This window comes from Populus alba, chromosome 17 (assembly GCF_005239225.2).
Source record: "Populus alba chromosome 17, ASM523922v2, whole genome shotgun sequence".
Classification (NCBI taxonomy): Eukaryota; Viridiplantae; Streptophyta; class Magnoliopsida; order Malpighiales; family Salicaceae; genus Populus; species Populus alba.
In genome coordinates, this window is record NC_133300.1 from 12,722,310 (window position 1) to 12,740,877 (window position 18,568).

At 33.3% G+C, this 18,568-nt stretch overlaps 2 protein-coding genes across 2 annotated transcripts; both read right to left on the reverse strand.

Moving 5' to 3' along the window:
- Positions 1–336: 336 nt before the first annotated feature.
- On the reverse strand, positions 337–6,292 carry LOC118049574 (granule-bound starch synthase 2, chloroplastic/amyloplastic). The gene is made up of 8 exons (XM_035059611.2): positions 5,677–6,292; positions 4,095–4,644; positions 3,908–3,972; positions 3,472–3,549; positions 3,259–3,369; positions 2,819–2,863; positions 2,021–2,194; positions 337–1,581 (listed from the first exon to the last, which is right to left on the reverse strand). The coding sequence occupies exons 1-8, from the start codon at positions 5,962–5,964 to the stop codon at positions 625–627; spliced, it is 2,268 nt and encodes a 755-aa protein (XP_034915502.1). The 5' UTR covers positions 5,965–6,292; the 3' UTR covers positions 337–624.
- A 1,175-nt stretch (positions 6,293–7,467) lies between these two features.
- On the reverse strand, positions 7,468–10,505 carry LOC118049575 (uncharacterized). Its single transcript, XM_035059612.2, has 4 exons — positions 9,575–10,505; positions 8,896–9,291; positions 8,102–8,322; positions 7,468–7,996 (listed from the first exon to the last, which is right to left on the reverse strand). The coding sequence occupies exons 1-4, from the start codon at positions 10,350–10,352 to the stop codon at positions 7,739–7,741; spliced, it is 1,653 nt and encodes a 550-aa protein (XP_034915503.1). The 5' UTR covers positions 10,353–10,505; the 3' UTR covers positions 7,468–7,738.
- Between the last annotated feature and the right edge of the window lie 8,063 nt (positions 10,506–18,568).

The window sequence follows — 18,568 nt, forward strand, 5'->3', positions numbered from 1 at the left end:
TGGAAGCGGCTAGGCATAAAATGAAGCAAATTATCAGAAGAACTGAAAATTAATGAGTGAATAGTTGGAAGAAATGATTCAGTTGAGGGCTAGAATGAACCAGTTTCTTCAAAGTGGCTAGGCATAAAATGAATCAAATCACAAATAGAAAGGGAACTAGTTTCTTCGAAGAATTGGTGTGAATGTCCAAAGGTTTTGTACCCCGTGATACAATTTCTGGTATAGGCCTGCGGCAGGAGTTATGTGATTGAGGTCGTTGCTGGCCGGAAACTGGGTGGTCTCAAGAATACAAGACTTCAGAATAAAAAACAAGAAATTAGAGAGAGGCATCATTAAGAACAAGAAATAAAGCTGCAAATGCACACTACATCTTGTTATTTTTGTTTATTTCTTGCTTCAAGGACTTTTATTTTATTACAATAACATAGTTACCTGGTTACATTTGAAATTTTGAAATAGGAAATAATTGGTTTTTAATATCAATTCCCATTTTACACGGAAAAGGAAAACTCAACTCATGACATGGATAATTACAAGGGAACTATGTAAATAGTAGTACATGGAAGGTCAACTGAACTGCCTGCCCTGATCTCAGCAAAATGGCTGGGCCACGGCGACAGACACTCACCACTGGTACTTGGCAGCAACGAGTACTTCCTCGTATTTCTCAGCTGCATGATCCCAGCTGAGATCTTGAGTCATCCCTCGTCTTTGGAGTCCCTCCCAACTTTTCTTGTACTCTCGGTAAGTAAATAAGCAGTTCCCTAGTGCATGAATCAATTTATTTGCTTCGGCACCATCAAATGTCCACCCGAGCCCGGATTCATTGAACGGATCAAAAGGTTGCACGGTATCCCTTAGTCCCCCAACAGCATGGACGACTGGAATTGTTCCGTACATCATCGCATATAGTTGGTTCAGCCCGCAAGGCTCGAACCGGGATGGCATGAGCAAAACATCTGAACCAGCAGTTATCCTGTGAGCCATCTTTACAGAAAAACCAACCCATCCCCTGATTTTGTCATGGTGTTGATTTTCAAACTGCCTAAGCATCTGTTCCAGGTCTTGTCTGCCAGTGCCCAACATGACTAGTTGCACGTCCTGGCCCACCATCCACGGAACTGCCTCAGCTATGAGATCAACTCCTTTCTGTTGATCCAGCCTTCCAATGAAACCAATCATAGGGACATCTGGACGAACAGGCAAACCAAGCTCCTTCTGTAAGGCTGCCTTGCATTGAGGCTTGCCAGTGTGCAGTGTTTCCAGGGAGTAGTTGGTGTAACCATCTGAGGTCAGGTGAACATCAAACAGTGGGTTCCATTCTTTTGTATCAATGCCGTTCACAATGCCACTAAATTTCCAATCATTTTCCTTTATGATGTTGTGCAGACCCCAACCACCTTCAGAAGTTTTAAGCTCCCAGGAATATCCATGACTGACAGTAACCACACGGTCCGCTGCCTTCAGACCAGCTGCAAAGATATTGAAGTGTTCACCACCAACAGGATCATGCAATTTGAAAAGGTCAATGTAGTGCTCTGGCAGATCCACATGGAAGAAATCATCCACTGGTCCACGACCCTAGAAGCCACAGAGTTTCCCGAGTCATAAAATGATCAAAGTTTTAATCTGTCTACAATGACATCTGTGTAATATATCAATAACAATCTAAGTTCAACATTATTGATGTTGTTTCTGACTTTATTAGATATGCTTGAGACAGACAAGCAGAACTTGGAAACAATAACTACGGGAGATAACATTTGATGCATCTTTCCATCTTTCAAGGTAATTCTAAATATGTCTTCCGCAGCATTCCATGCTTTTAAGATAAATTATTCAAGTTGGGACACTGGCCAGTCACACATGGTTGGCTTAGTAGGGCAGTAAATTTCATGTTATCAAGTTAGCTCTGAAAATATTTTCAGCTAGACAAAATCAGGGTAGTTTGAATGTAGCATATGTAGAAAGTGGCGCTCTCTTGGAAAATAAAATTAACCTCATCAAGCAGAGAACAAACCTGGTGTGCTATATTATGAATTACAAGTATGGATCTTGTAAATTTCATTAAACCATTGTCCCGATAATATGCCTTCAGATACACTGGCAACAAAGCAGTATGCCAATCATTTGCAATGAAAACTAAATTTCCATCTCCATAGCAGATACCTCCACATGGAACATGCCAAGGAACCTGGAAATCATCAATTCTTCATTAATTTACACATATAAGATGAAAAATTGGTTTTAAAAATTCAACCATAAAAACTATATAAAGAAGCCACCTTGACTGTTAAACTGAAAACTCACAAGTTATTTATACTTTGAGATGATGCTTGTCAATTTGCTTTTTGGCATGCATACAACAATCCAATATTTCTTGCTTCTTAATATTACTTCAACTATATAAATAAGGAACTTAGATTTTAAGACACACAGGAAGTTTAGATTTTAGAACATTGCAATGGTTCAATGGTACCAATAAAGTGCCATGGCTGATTTTAAAATATGTCGGTGGGATAAACCACAGTATGAATCCTCCAAAACATATTAGAAAACTTAAATATAAGAATACATAATTCAAAATATTCATTGAAACAAATTGTTTCTGACAATTGTTTGAATTCATGCGTGTCCAAAGTCCAAAGGAAAAATATTACAGAATTGCAGCCTTTAGAAAACAGTAAAGATACTGGTCTACACCAATCTTAAATATAAATTAGTGACATGATTTAATCAACATTAAATGATAATATCTTAGGATTGATATATCTAACAAAAGCAGATTTTGCAGGGAATGCCTGTAGTAAAAACATACCTCAACAGCTGCTTTGCAAAATAACGCCATGCGCTTTAAAATGTCCTGCGCCATGAAAATCAAGACATGTAAGACTTCATGTATAGCAAAGACTAGAAAATCAAAGCAAAGGATAATTATGAAATCTTTCACATGTTTAAAACTGATCTGTCATATTCATTTGAGATGCTCAAAGCAGGGATATAAGAGTCCCATTTGTTGTCCCTGTAAAAGGTTAAAAAAAGTATATTTAACATATAATGAGATGAACTCCTGTATGGAGTTCATGCTCTTGTCTAATCTGTCATGGCATATCATCATTTCTTTTCTCTAGATCACAGCATAGGTTCTCTAGTACAAGAATACACTTTTTAATGACCAAATAAAATTAGGTTATCTAGAACAAAAATTACACTTTTTAATGATCATATAAAATTACAATTGAGAACAAGCTATCTTACCAATCGGCCTCCTCCATATATATTACCCTCTATATGGCAAAATACATGAGAATCAATGAAAACAAAATCCACACCATCAATGTAGGTTTGGAAGAATGTTACTTCTATGTCCTGAAAAGAGAAATTACCTTGTTATTGCATTTGTCAGTATCTATATCATTAAACAATATGATGGGAGGTCAATTATGAATAAATGCTGCAGCTGTTGCACACCTGACCATCCACCTTATATCTTTTCCGAACTCCAATATCCTGAGGTTCTGCGTAGTTGCCATACCGAGGAGCCACAACCTAAAAGAAAGAACAAATAGAGGAATGAAAAATGCAAAATGCAAAACATAAAATCAATCTTTACTTATTAAACAAACATCACGCTCCAGGATTCCTTTTCTGAAAATCATGGATCCTTTATAGCATTAACGATGTAAATCAAACTGTCAAGTACATCTAAAGAGTGTACTAATTGAATCCAAGCATGTAAAGGTTCTCAAACTTTGGATTGTTTACTTTGTTGATAGCATATTGAGAAATATTTAGGAACTAAATTATTACTCAACGCAGAACTTCTAGTAAAATCAATTCTCTTTCATTTATTCGAGTAGGCATTAGTCTATTGTTCATTTGATTACATAAAGAACAGTTATGGTACCATAACCCTGTGTCCACGCCGAGCCAAAGCCTTTGGTAAAGACCCAGCAACATCTCCAAGCCCACCTGAAAGACCCTATTCGTATCAGGCTAGAGAGAATATAGTAAAGGGCACAATTACATGCACTCACACACACACACCAGAAATGATTTTCCATCTCAAGCTACATATGGTCGAGATAAAAGACCTGTTTTAGACCATGGAGCACATTCTGCAGCCACCACAATAACATTCATGACATTGGCGCCAGCCAATGGAGGGGGTAAAATGTCTTCAGTTGCAGGATCACTTTCGATGTTAATAATCTCTGGCAACATAGGTTCATTAACATTTTCTTGTTTTTCATTAGTAGTTGATATTTCTGAGGTATTTGAAAGAAAAGAAGGCAGCTTGTCTGACCAAACTTTCTCTGAACCAGTAACTTTCAACTGTTTGGAAGAATCCTCATGAGAAGAAGCCTTTTTAGGAGGTAGTTGCTGCTCAGGTTCCCTTTTATCGTCATCATAACCTTCACTAATATCGAAAGATGAAGTTTCTGGTACCTCATCTGCAGTTGAGTGGACGTAGTTTTCCCAAAGAATGCTGCCATTCTGTTTTTCATGAACACCCTGACCACTACTTGAAGTATGGTCCTGATTTGGAGAAGAGTCCTCGCTCTGCTCAGAAGGAACTTCATCTACTTCTGAGTCAATGATACTACTTTTTATAGAAGAAACCATTTTTCTTCTCTCAGCAATCTGCAAATGACATGATCCGTCAACAAAAGCATTCAAATTTGACTACTCATTGAAAGGGAACCAATTGGACAGGTGATATTGATTTTGGACGATAAAACTAAATTAACAAATAATACCATGAACTGCATTAGATAAAACTAACTAAGTTCTTTCAGATTTCCAATAGTGGGAGTATGAAATTTGAAATAACATACATATAGCAATAGCATATCAAGTCACTATGCTCATGGGGACTAATGGGAGTCACAGAAACAATCGACCCATAGATCATTAGGCTGTGAGAGACCTACACTAGAGACCAAAAACATTACAACCAACCAAGAAGTAGTGTTACTCTCGTCCACAGAAAGAGAACCACCACCACCACAAGGTATTCAAAAGCCTGACAGTCTCTAAAATGAATCAAGGAAAAGAAAACAGAATATCTCTCACTCAACCTATTTATTGTCACTAAAATTTATCAAATCCTAGAGATTAAAGATGTACATTCATCACAAGTTCAATGCAGCTGGGGGAGAAATCATCTAGCCACCTAATGCAGCGGTACAGTTTCTCAATGTATATACTGAGAATCAATAGCTGGTAGCCCATGATAGCAAATAATGCGCTTTGCTATGGTATTAAGGTTTTTCACTTGAACACCAACCGCTTTTTCAGTTTTATTTGGATGTGTTTCAGTTCTCTAATGATAAGTAGGCTTCTTCAAAACATAATTCAAAAGGCACCCTTTAAAAAGGGGCAATTAAATATTTTAATAGTCCGGCAAAAGCATTTCATCACTTTCCGCTTGCGATGAGGAAAATTGAAACAAGGGACTCCAAATATTCTTTTACGGGAGATGCTTAATGATATATTCAATCTGTAATGCTCCTCAAAAGTTCATCTTGGACAACCAAAAAGGGAAAAAATACAAGCCACGCCCTTTAGCACCTAAATTCAGAGTCTACAACAGCCATTACATTGTAATTTGCACTGGAAAATCTAAATTTCTAACATTACAAGCATTTAAACAAGAAAAACACAATAGATCACCTGCTGAAGTAGGTCTCTTTGCATAGCAAGAACCTTCTTGCTCTTTTCAATGCTGGCTTGCAGAGCATCTTCTGATTCATCACCACTCGCACCTTCCTCAACTGTAGCTCTCACAGGCTTAGATTTCGGAGAAAACCCATAATTAAAAACGGCTAAATTGTGAGACTTTTTTGTTCTGCACGTGAAAAAAGAAAACTTGTCTCGATTTTTGTTTTTGCGAGAGAGAAGAACAGGACTTTCTGCTTTGGTTGTTTCAATAATAAAAGGCAGTGATCCTATAGAAGACATTGTATTTATTTGATAAATTGGCGCAAACAGAACTAACAACAAGACTTCACTGGCTCAGGAAGCTGGGACTGTTTCGGTGAAAACTGGGAGTGACCAGGTTGAGGAGATGAAGAGAAACAGGCGCAATTGAGGGGCTTGGGATTCTGGGAGAATTGAGTTAAATATGATACAGATTCTAGAGGGTAGACAGCAGAGAGGTAACAACAAAGAAACAGGAAAATCTTTCTCTGGAGGTCGTTGAGATGGGAACCACCGAAGGGGAAATCATTGAAATACGATTTGGAGGTTCAAATTGGCCTCGGATTTAGCCACATATGCTACTGGTCTACAGTTTTTCAGGGACAGATCAAGTGTGGGCCTGGGCTACTTTAAAAGGTGGCCTCAAGAAAATGCGTAGATAATTTAAAAAATATGAATTAATAAGTTTCCATGAATAAAACGTGAGATTCTCCATATACAATTCATGAATAGTGTCCAGTTGATGCCACCGATAGGTTCATAATTTAGGAGGTGAAAGTCTTAAAAGGGCCCATGCTTTTGCATTTTAAAAGTTTTTTTGGTTTTTTAATGATTTCCTATGGCATAAATTCATAAAAAGATAAAAGTTGTAGTGCAAAATTGTTGATCGTCCGTGCTTTCACAGGAAATGTTTTTGCAATATAAAAAATTAAATTATGGATAAGTTTTGTCGATATAATCTTATAAACTTTATAAGTTAAAAAAAAAATAAAAAAAATATCAAGTTTATCCTAATCAATCTGCTTGTAATTTGAGTTAGGTAGATTGAGTTTTTTTTTATTTAATATCAAAAAATACAAAAGATAAAAAAAAAAATCATCTATAATCAACTCAATACTAAATAAATAAATTTAATTAAAATTTAATATTAAAAATAAAATAAAAATAAAAAAAGTCTAAAAAACCAAAAAAAAAATATTAAAAAAAAGTTATAAAACTAGTAAAAGAAAAAAAAATCAAATGCATGAGTCAAAGACATTTAAAACCGTATTTCATCTCATAAGAGCAAATACTGTATCCTTCAATCTCAAAATCATGACCTCAACATTAATTATATGCACACGCTAACCATGCCATTGAGCTAAAACATGAAATTATTAACCAAATGATTAAAAAAATATAGCAGCATGTGTCATTGATTATATCAATAATTAAACTAACCCATAGTTGTATTTGTAGTTGTAATATAATGAAATGGGTTGCCAGAAAGGTGTTCAGGACTTAAACATGTTTTTCATCAGTAATCTTTGACACTTTACAAGTTCTACATTAATTAAAAAAAAAAAAAAAAACGTATCTTTACAAAAGGGGTTGAGATTAGTTGGGTTACTCGAATTAACAAGGGGGGAAAACAGCTTTTTTAAGCCAAAGAAAAGGTGAGAAAGGATGATTCACTTGAGGACTGCATGCACATGACTGCTATGAAAAAGAACAACTTCTACTAACCCAATTGGAGTGTCTTAATCTATCAGAAGAGTCGAGAGATTTCATCAAATTATTCCTTAATTATTCATGATGTGACACATACTATTGGCCTAATCATATGAATTACTCATCAAGATCATACATGTCTTGGGAGTTTTAGCAATCCAGTTGATAAACCAGATGCATTTTTTGCAAAGATATAATTGATTCAGAGGTTGACGGCCACCGCTGATCTTGAGTTTGTACGATACAGAGCTGTATTAATTACATGACACTCATGCATATGAGGCAAGCTTTCCTGAAACTGGATCTCGTTATTTCCCACGAAATGTCAAGGAGGAAACAAGGGACCGCTGGTGCAAGCTCTCGCAATCTTGCCTTCCTTGAACTCTATGTTGTCTAGTTTTTCTTGGCACCATTTGAGTTGGGAAGTGGAGAGCACGGACATTTGAAGCACCCTTGATATCAGCTTCAAGTCTATCATGGCGAATAACATCTCCTTCTTTTGTGACTCTTCTAGGGTAGGGTTTACTGCTCTCCTGAACCAACACTTGAGCTTCCCTTGCGACTCTTTCAACCACAGTTCCTTCTGCACAAATAATAACCATAGCTTATATATATATATATATAGCTTATTATCTTACAAATTAAGGACCCACATCTCTAGGGTGTTTATTTTGTTTTTGGGATTTACCTTTTGGAGCTTTCTAGTGAGATCAGCTTGTAGCCCCACGTCTCTAGGGTCCTCCACAGTTGGCCATGTCCATAATGAGCTTCTCAACTTCCACCAAGGTTTTCTACCATCTGTTTTAATAAATACCCAATATGCTAGTATGCCCCTCTCTATGGCTTCCATCACCTCTTTGACATTTATGGCTTCACGTTTTATTTCTTCATTTTCTTGCTCATAGAAGCCTTTATGGACCAAAATTAATAAACTTCATGAGATCAGGCAAAACGCGCACATGAAATCTAAGAAACAAAAAGATGATCCATATGCATAAAACGTCTACAAAGGTCTAAAATAAACGCATATTTTGGAATGGAGAAGCTTGATTAATATTTCAATATTCTGTGGCTGAAAATAAATATATATATCTGTACCCACGCATGCGGACCCAAATTGTGAAATGGAAATCTAGTGAAGGTGATGTTGCTCTTTGTAGTGTGTATATATATAGAAACGTTGCTCAATTCGGTCATTAATTATAGAAGAATTACATGTGTGTATGGAATCTTTCCATAGCTCGGTCAATGGAGATAAGGCTTGAAACGTTAAGAAATTTTTAAAAAAAAAAGTTGCTATTAAATGGAAGGGCAGATTATATGACGTGAATTAACTTAAGCAAGTAATTGATTGTATAATATTAGAGTCCTAATCCATTGGCTTTACCATGCCTTGCCTTCGTTATCCATTCAGATTCATGCTCATGAATCCGTGATCTAAAATAATAAAGTCAGAAAAGATAAGTTAAGATATTAAAATACCTGAAACCATGGGAACTTGGAGAAGGCTCTTGAGAGAAAATCTTCCTCTAACATAATTCCAATCCCTCTTGCCTAATTCAGACCTTTCATCTTCCATAAATCTCTCCAACAATACTTGAAATTTCTGAAATTCGCCAGCCACATCATCGTAAAACACCCCGTTTTGAGAGCTAGAGGATGCAAGAGCTTCAACCTTTCTGTACTGGTGGTGAAGGGCCTCCCATGACAAGCACGATTGAGCCACATATACCAGCTCAAAATCACTTTCTAAGCTTTTCAAGAGCTTTCTTTTCTCCATTTTGCTCCATGGTGCAAACGGCACCGACATGTCAGCAGGCAGCTTCATACTCTCAAATGAACTTGGAATATTTCCAACTTGCCTATTCAGAATTGCACCTAGAATGCCCAAGTTGCACGTCAACAAGAAATATAGTATTGCATATGGTAAGTATCATATTGTTCAATGACAAATTCGAAACTCCAGCCCCTCCTTGACTAATATTTTTCCGTGACAGGCAAGACATGCTAGCCATGGTATATATATAAAAACCCTACATGACTTCATGTTTAAATATTACATATATGCCATGAAATAGTTTAGCTTGAATGATTTAGAAAACCCCAAGTCAAACATAAATGTCTATAGCTATATAACACAATGTAAAAGATAAGCACGCACTTATTCCACTTGTGCGTTCGTGGTTGAGCACATCGAACCACCTCATTCTTTCGGTGTATTTCTTGTAGAATGGATCTTGATGATCTTCCTCTCTGCTCCAGTTGGCTGTAAATTCCCTTTCCACAGCCAGTGAATCGGAGCTATCAACCAATGATGAATATTGCTTCATGTCTAGATCTCCGGCAGCAGGTGAATTGGAGCTGCTATCGGATGATAGGTCATCATCCTTGTTTAAGCTTTCATCTGTCATGGAAAACCTGGAACTAAAAGAAATTGAAGACAAATGCCCATTGATCATGCTTTCATCTTCACCAACGAAAAAAGCCTGTTGTTCCATATTTTCATCCTTGCATGGAATTGCATCACCCCCAGAATCTTTCTCCTCTGTAGACCAATTTTTATTGAGCTTGAATACCTGTAGCTGGCATGGCAACGGTGCAATACTCGAACAACTATAAGAAATGACAACTTGATTTTTGAAACTTTTTAGAGTTCCAAGATTCTCAATCTCTTCTACATCTTCAATATTGCTGCATCTACTAAATGAAAATATATAGACGACACAATCTTTGAAGAAGATGTAAACACACAGACCGACATGGGAAAGATAAAAGATGGCTACCAGAAAACATTTTTGAAGCAACTTGAGCCAAAGGAATATCTGGCAAACACAAAGAAAAATGGGATGGATGTAGAAACTCAAATAAAACCACCTCAAGAATCCATCAGCGATGACAAAAGATTCAATGATTAACCAGCAGGACGCAAGGAGAGCCATTCTCAAACTCACTTCATGACTCTAATCAGTACCAAAATTCAGAAAGGCTTAGTTTCTTACTGGAGGAAGGGGTGTTCGCTTCATTCTCATACTAGCTAGCTAGTATAATACATAGTAACCTTCAGTGTCATTTCTCCCTGTCTTTAAAAAGAACACAGAAATGATCAAGAAACCGATAAATAATAATTTAAGTGCCTTGTTTGACATTAATCTCTAATCATTTTAAATAATTGTTACTACTTGCTAGTGGGGCATGATGAATTTATAATTAGGAAATTTTCACTTCCTTTTCAAGATAGACAAGACTTGGCTTAGAATATACTTTCTGCCTCTCTTTACTATCCATTTTGCTAAATCTTCTGAAAGATAAATTAAGTAACTACCTGTGTATATGTTTACTTGGATCCTATCTACCTTAACAAGAATCTGAAAGAGAAAGCTGTTTTTACTGTTCAGTGTACCGTAGCATGAGTATAAAATCATTGTGGATTTTAAAAGTGTTTCTTTGTTTTAATTCTGGTATCAAACATTTTTTTTTTCAAGTTACGTCCTCAAATATTGTGTTTTTTTAGAAATTAGAATTAAGGGTTTTTTTTTTCTATTGTCTCCTTAAAAAATACTTTGTCTCTAGATTTAAAAAATAAAAGATATCATTGCTTGTGAAAAAATATAAAAATACAAGGACTAGAATACTTTGGGCGCCTTAGGGTTTAAGACGTTTACCGGTCTTTACCACCTGTGTTGTTCTAAGGTCTTTGATCTTCTGGTAGGACCAAAACAAGTTTGATGAGGAAAATGTCCGTTGAAGAGACACCGGTCTTTACCACCTGTGTTGTTCTAAGGTCTTTGATCTTCTGGTAGGACCAAAACAAGTTTGATGAGGAAAATGTCCGTTGAAGAGACACAGTAATGTTGCTGTCGTCATCGTGGTCGTGGAAAAGAGGTCAAAACAGAGGCCTCCGGTGAGAGAGAACACTAATATAATTTACTGGTGGATATGGACACTATTAATTAAGAGAGATAATTACGAGCAGCTAATTGAATCACGGCAGATTGGGTAAATTTTATTTTTTTTTTAATTTAGTTAAAAAGAATAACATCAAGTCCCCATCAAAATGATTTATATAAAATAAACAAAGAAAACGATTGTCTAACTGTTGAAGACAAGCGAACAACTTTGCAATAATCAAGAACAGGTCAAGAACAAGGCCAATGGGGCTGGATGCATTGCACAGGAAGAACGTAAGGTGATGCATCATCACTCGTTTCTGGTCTTAATTACATCATTAGTGGATAATCATGAACTTGAGTCTATAACTATTACACCTTATTTTTCCCTAACTAACTACGTACCGAACATATTCCTCTCTTATCATCAATCTTGTATTTCACTCACACCAACAGATAATTAACAGTATATACCATGTTAGATCGTTGTCGGCTTGGATAATCAACTGCTTCAAGTTATCTGGGGAAGGGAATTCGGCAAGGAAATTTGTGTGATAGCAACACCGTGACTTTTTTCGTGGGACTTTTTCCACTGGTCTTTTTCAATAAATCTTGAATTGAAGTGCATATAAGATTGTTTTTATTTTTTAAAGTGATTTTTATTTTAAAAATATATTAAAATAATTTTTAAAAAAAAATTACTTTTAACATTAGCGTATTAAAACAATTAAAAAAAATTAATATTAAAAAATGTTATAAAAATAATATAAATCATATCTTAGGACTTCACCTAATAACTTAAACTTTTGGGTTGACATGGTATTAGAACCTTAATGATCAAGCGGTCACGAGTTTAAATCTCATCATTCTTATTTATTTGATAAAAATTAAGCATAAAGTAGTGTGAATTTGTATAAATTTCAAGCTCTAAAAGGTTTTCATTTGAGTGGGTATATTAAAGAACAATATAAATTATATATAGAACATCACTTAATAATTTAAATTTTTGAATTAAATTAATTTTTTAACAAAAAAAATCAAAAATATTTCAAAAATATTTTTCAACCAAAGTCTTGTTTAAATTTACACGGTATGCTTTTTTTTTTTTTTAGTTTAATTATGGTTATAGCTCGCGACTTTATTTTCAATTTATATGCATCGAAAGCTTAGTGGTGCTTGGTTTACGCAGCTCTCTTCATTTTTTCTTTTTGATCTTCTACCTATGATGATACTGCCCATCCATTCTTTAGGCTTATCCCCTTCTCACTGGGATTATAATTAATTAATACATAACATTTTTTTAGGTTAATAGTTAATTAGCAGTTGGTTTAATGACATATTTTATTCTTAAATTATTAGAGTTGTAGTAAAACAAGACATGGAATATTAATCTGGTCTATTATATCACCAATCTATTATTTATTAGATAAATTAAGGTTTGCTGTTAAATTTGACAATTAGTCTAAATGCTCTAAACGACACTATTTTGAAACAACTTGATTTTTTTTACAAATAAAATAATTATAAAAAAATTGGAAATAGAGAAATGATGCAGCAGTGTCTCTGGTCAAATTCTTTTAAGGATAACATTAAATAATACATCAATTAATTAGTATTTTTATTATTATTTTTATCGGTCAACAAAATAGAATTGTTCTTTGCATTTAAATTTTTTAAATTTGATGACACCCCTACGAGGAGAATACAATAGATAAATTGTGGTCCAAATCTTATTTTATCGCAACCTCAACAACTGAAACGCAAAATATATCATCAAACCGTTAGTAGTTAAGTTTACATTTTAGCAACTACTAGATTATTATTCGTAATATATTGTAGGTTAGATTGTTTTTGGTGTAAGGACAATATTTAGGTGTTATTAATATGTTTTTAATCGATTTGTTTTTTAAAACTATATAGGGATTGGTTTTATGTAACCTAGTTGACATATCATGTTCAAATATAAATAGTACAATCAATAAAAATATAGTTTAATTAAAAAAGTTAATATGATATTTTTGTTTAAATATTGAAACAAAAATATATTATATTAACTCAGATTAGCTCAAGTTAATCTGTCAAATCCGTTATTCATGTCTTGAGATCCTAATAACCTTATAAAAAGCAAATAAAAAAATTATTAAACTTAATTCTTAATCAATTCAATGTTGAATGAATGAATTTAAAATTATATATTAGCTAAAAAACTAAATTGAGTCAACCCAAATTAACATAACAAACTTGGGCCATGAGATTGGACTAACACTATTATAACCTAGTTTTTTACCTATTTTTTTTTCAAAAAAAATTCAAAAATAAAATAAAAACAACAAAAAATCCAAAACAAAATTGACATGTTTGCATCATTTTGATATTTTAAGCGTCTTTTGAAAAAAATTAAAATTAAAAAATATATTTTCAACGCATTTAACTATTATCGTGTCCGTTTCAAAATCATTTATCATTTTTTCTTATCAAATCGGCATTGACATTTTCTTTTAAAAAAAATCAAATACAAAAAATTAAGAAAAAAATATGGACAAAGGGACCAAAAATGAAAAGAAAGAAAATGAAGGACTAAAATGATTTTGTGTTGCTTTGTTATCAAGTTTGCTTAGGGACCAACGAATTGAAAGGAAAAAGACAAGTTTATTTTGCCTATAAATATTGAAAGAATCTCACAAAAAAAAAGGGGAATAGAATTACTTAGAGCATTAACAAAAAAAAACCTTATACACGCCAAAAACACTTCTCTCACACAAAAAAAAAAAAAAAAAACATAATAGCCTAATCTTTTTTTCTTTTATCACTAGTTATTATCCTTAAGCAAAAGAAAATAGAGACACTAACCCTGATGAGTGTAGCTTAACTAGTTAGGTTCTGGGTTTGCTTCCCAGATATCACTAGTTCGAGTGCCACAAATCTTAGGGTCACTAGAGACCTATATGGACATTAACTTCAAAGTCTCGAAAGATTAGTCAGGTGTGTATAAGCTGACCTAGACACTCACAGTTAAAAAAAAAAAAAAAACAGAGAGACACTCATCTTCATCCATTTGTCTCCCTCAATGTGTATCTTCTACCAATATACACACATTCAAAATAAATTAGCCTCACTCACTCTCTCCCTCATGGTGCATTGCCACCCATCATCATCACTATGAACCAGCCTTTATATGTTTTTTTCCCTACTATCAAAAAAACACTAACAAAACCCTAAGGGGTGTGGCTCAACTGGTCAAACCCTAGGTTTGCTCTCTAGAGGTCATCAATTCGAGTCTCACAAACCTCAAAACCATTAAAGGCTTACATGGTTGTTAACTTCAGGGCCCGTGGGATTAGTCGAGGTGCATGCAAGCTGACCCAAACACCTATGTTAATTAAAAAAAAAAAGACACTAACCAAAACATAACTCATAGTCTCAATACCCCCCCCCCCACAAAGACCCATTTTCTTCTTATTTTCCATCACACGTCCATCAATTATCACCTCCCAACAATAATTTTAGTCATTTTTCTCCTTCAAACCCATAGCAGTGATAGCAGCTCTTTGACCCATGAGCCACACCAGCAGACCCAAAATGACAAGCATCATGATTTCCCTCTTCTTTTACTGCCTAGCTCTTTTGTCTTACCAAAACCTGAAATTATCATCATCAAAGTCATTCTTTTCTTTTGTTTTGTCCACGCAAACCAAACCAGCCTCTCCATTTCTCGTTCATAGGCCAAGCTCACGAACTCTCATATTTTTTTTTTCAACATTTGAGAGTCTCTTCTTCCAGCAACTTAAGTTCCCTTACGCGGTCTCCCTCATTTTTCTGTCACTACAAAACCCACACCAACACAAACTATTCTTTTCTAATGGCAGCCCCTCCAAAAACTAAAAAAATCAACAGCCTTCAATCACCATTGAAACAGTAGCTCCCACCTCTCCAACCCGATAGACCAATGCCAACACCTCCACCATGATAACACAGCGTCGCTCCTTCCAATAACCACGACCGACAGCTCTCATCTTCATCCATTTCCTACGTTGTTGTCTCTTCTTCTCCATCAACCACCATGAACTTCAGCAGTTCCAATAAATACTTGTAGTTGAACCAATGAAACTGAGGAATGAGAGGGATAAGAGGACCGAAGCTTTGGAAGGACATATCTCTTCCCTTGAATAATGTTGGGTGTCACCGTTAGTGTAAAAGCAAAGAGGAGACAGAAGAGCAACGAATTCAACAACTCACTCTTCTCCAGCAATGGTTGTAAACCCCATATAAAATTAAGATTCTATAAATAATAAAAAAATAAATATAACAGTGATAATTATTTTTAAAATAAAATTTTAAGGATTAAAACCTGTGAACGTGATTTATTTTTAAGAACATTGACAAAATAGATAATTAGTTAGAATAAAAACACTTGAAATCTAAAAAAAGCCAAGAGTGGCCGAACATTATAGGAAAAGAAAGAAGGGAAGATTTTGTCCAAAATTCGTCAAAGTTTCCTTAAAATTTGCAAGAATACACTTGAAAAATAAAGATCAAAGGGGGGCTAGAAGGAGTTTTAGCTAGGTAATTGAAGGAAAATCAAAGAAAAAGGAATTGGGAGGGATGGTTTTGAAAAATAAAAAATAAAGAGGGGTGAAGGAAGGACTAGTTTCTTTGCAATTCTTCTTCCAAAAATTCATGGTTAAGAGGTAAGGAACAATAATCAAAGCTCAATTTTGGTTTTTAGCATGATTTTATTATGTTAGATGTTTTGTATTATGGAAAGGTTGGATTAGAGGAATTGATTATGTTAATGGCTTGTTTAATTGTTTAAACTTGATTATTATGGTAGTTTAACACTTTGTATAGCTTTAATTTGAGGAGAAAAGAAAAAATGCACTTTTGTGAACTTGATTAGTCATTCTCAAATTGAAAGATTAATGATATCAATATAATTTATTAATATTAGCAGTTTCCAAACTTGATTAATCGTTCCTAAAATTAGGAAACTAATGATATCAATAAAGTTTATTGATATCGATATTAATTGAGATTTGATTAGTCGTTTTCAAAATTTAGAGAATAATGATATCAATAAAGTTTATTGATATGGACATTAATTGAGATTTGATTAGTCTTTTTTAGAATTAGGAGAATAATGATATCAATAAAATTTATTGATATCAGTATTATTCGAGATTTGGCTTGTCGCTCCTCCTGGAATTAGTAGACTAATGATAACCATGATAGAGATTGATATCGGTATATTTTAGATGGACTATATATATATATATATAAAAGGAGAATGCTTAAGGAAGAATTTAAATCTAATTCAATTGTATTAAATTATTTAATTGATTATTCTTAATTAACACATATCCTATGTTGCATCTTTTGATTATATAGGTTGTATCCAAGATCTGCATTTTGAACTGTAATATTATTTTGCCTAGCATGTAAATATAAATGCTTATATTTTATGGATTGTAATTATCTAGCCTAAATGCACTCCAACACTTATTTATGTTGTATTTAATATGAATTTCAAGGATATGGAATTATTGTAGTGTATGCGTATTTGTATGGATAAAGTTGTTTTGAGAAACATTGGTTGATGGGGAAATAATTCAGGATGATTGGATCAGGTAAATAAAATTTTGTTAGAAAGTGAAACAAGTTTAGTCGATAACTTGAGACTTTTCATTATGGAGAAAACTCTGCCAAAATTTCATTAGAAATTTTGGTGAAATTTTAAGTATATATTTGTAAAAAAAACATTGCTTATAAATCTTCCTGATAATAATTAGAAATGCTATAATGGTGACACGTGAATCCATGTGTTGGTAGTGGTGATGGTGTTTGGATACTCCTACCACCATTTTTCCAACAATCCTCTGTATTTGATTCCAGTAGTTCTTTGGATATGTTAAACACTACTAAATATTGATTTATAACCTTAAATTATTTTTTGGACATATTGTTATAATACTGTGAAATTTTTTATATTAGCGCATCAAAATGATCTAAAAATACCAAAATAATATTAATTTGAAGCAAAAAAAATATAAAAAAAATTAATTTTTTTAAAAGCGTTTTTAAAACGCAAAAACAAATAGGGTATTGGTATATATTAATTTTGATGATATCAACAACTTAGGATTTTAAAGATTAAAATGATGATGCTCCTAGGAGCATTCAAATCCTCACCTTGTTGCAATGTATTTTAATAAAATATTTTTTTTATAAAAACTATAACCTTTTCTTTGTTTAGCTATTATCATTATTATTATTATTATTATTAAAAATATTATTTTAGAATTTTAAAAATAAAAATAGTTTAAATAAAACACACATTGATTTTTTAAAAAAAAAGTAATATTATTATTATTATTATTATTATTATCATTATCATTATCATTATCATTATCATCATCATCAGAGAAATATTATGATAATTTTCTTATGTCAATGAGTAAAAGGTTTTAATTTTTCAAAAGCCGTTTGGTGGATTTTTAAAAAGCATGGTTTTAGGAAACCTATTTCTGATATAAAAAAAAATTATTTTATTATTATTGAACTACATATTATTAATTAGGAGGGACAATTTCCTCGAAAATAAATCTGTGAGGTCAGTTGGTAAATTAAATTAGAAAACAGAGAAATCAACAGCCTTTTATTTTGTGTTTCTTCGCCGCCCTTGCTAAAGTCTAAGTTGTCCTTTTCAAGGGTTTGATTTTCTATCATTCTTATCCTTAATTATTACGTGGAACCTATCTTTTCTGTCTTCTTGACAGCCTTATCATCGAAGTTCTTTTTTTCTCCGAGGGTTAATTATGTCCTTTTGGTGATTTAGTTAGTGAACTTGCTTTCAAGCTATCTGTCGATTCTTTCAATTGATTGATATTTTCCTCAATTGATTCCAATTATTATCTACAGTTAATCTATCTATTGATTTTACACATGACTCGTACGTATCTTATATTTTAACTCAACTTTATTTTATATAAAATTATCAATTGTTAAATAATAAAATTAAAAAAAATTAAAATAACTTCAAAAAAAATTAACCTGTTAATAATCAAAATCTATAACCCTAGTCATGAATTAGTAACTAACCCAATAAAAGACAAAAACAAAAAAAAAATCCTCAACAAAAAAAATAATAAATAAAATTTTTAAAAAAAAAATACAATAAAAAAGATTCAAAATAAAACAAACAATAATAAAATAATAGGACAGGATTTGAAATAAAAATAAATTAAAATTAAATATTAATGGATAAAATTAAA

Bases quoted from the DNA above. Each gene is read 5' to 3' on its own strand.
- LOC118049574 (XM_035059611.2), bottom strand. From the start codon at position 5,964: ATGTCTTCTATAGGATCACTGCCTTTTATTATTGAAACAACCAAAGCA. The intron at 4,645-5,676 runs GTGATCTATTGT...TGTCATTTGCAG, and splicing joins AAAGAGACCTACTTCAGCAG to ATTGCTGAGAGAAGAAAAAT. The intron at 2,195-2,818 runs GTATGTTTTTAC...GATGATTTCCAG, and splicing joins TTTGCAAAGCAGCTGTTGAG to GTTCCTTGGCATGTTCCATG.
- LOC118049575 (XM_035059612.2), bottom strand. From the start codon at position 10,352: ATGGCTCTCCTTGCGTCCTGCTGGTTAATCATTGAATCTTTTGTCATC. The intron at 8,323-8,895 runs GTATTTTAATAT...TGGTCCATAAAG, and splicing joins CCAAGTTCCCATGGTTTCAG to GCTTCTATGAGCAAGAAAAT. The intron at 7,997-8,101 runs GTAAATCCCAAA...TTATTTGTGCAG, and splicing joins TCACTAGAAAGCTCCAAAAG to AAGGAACTGTGGTTGAAAGA.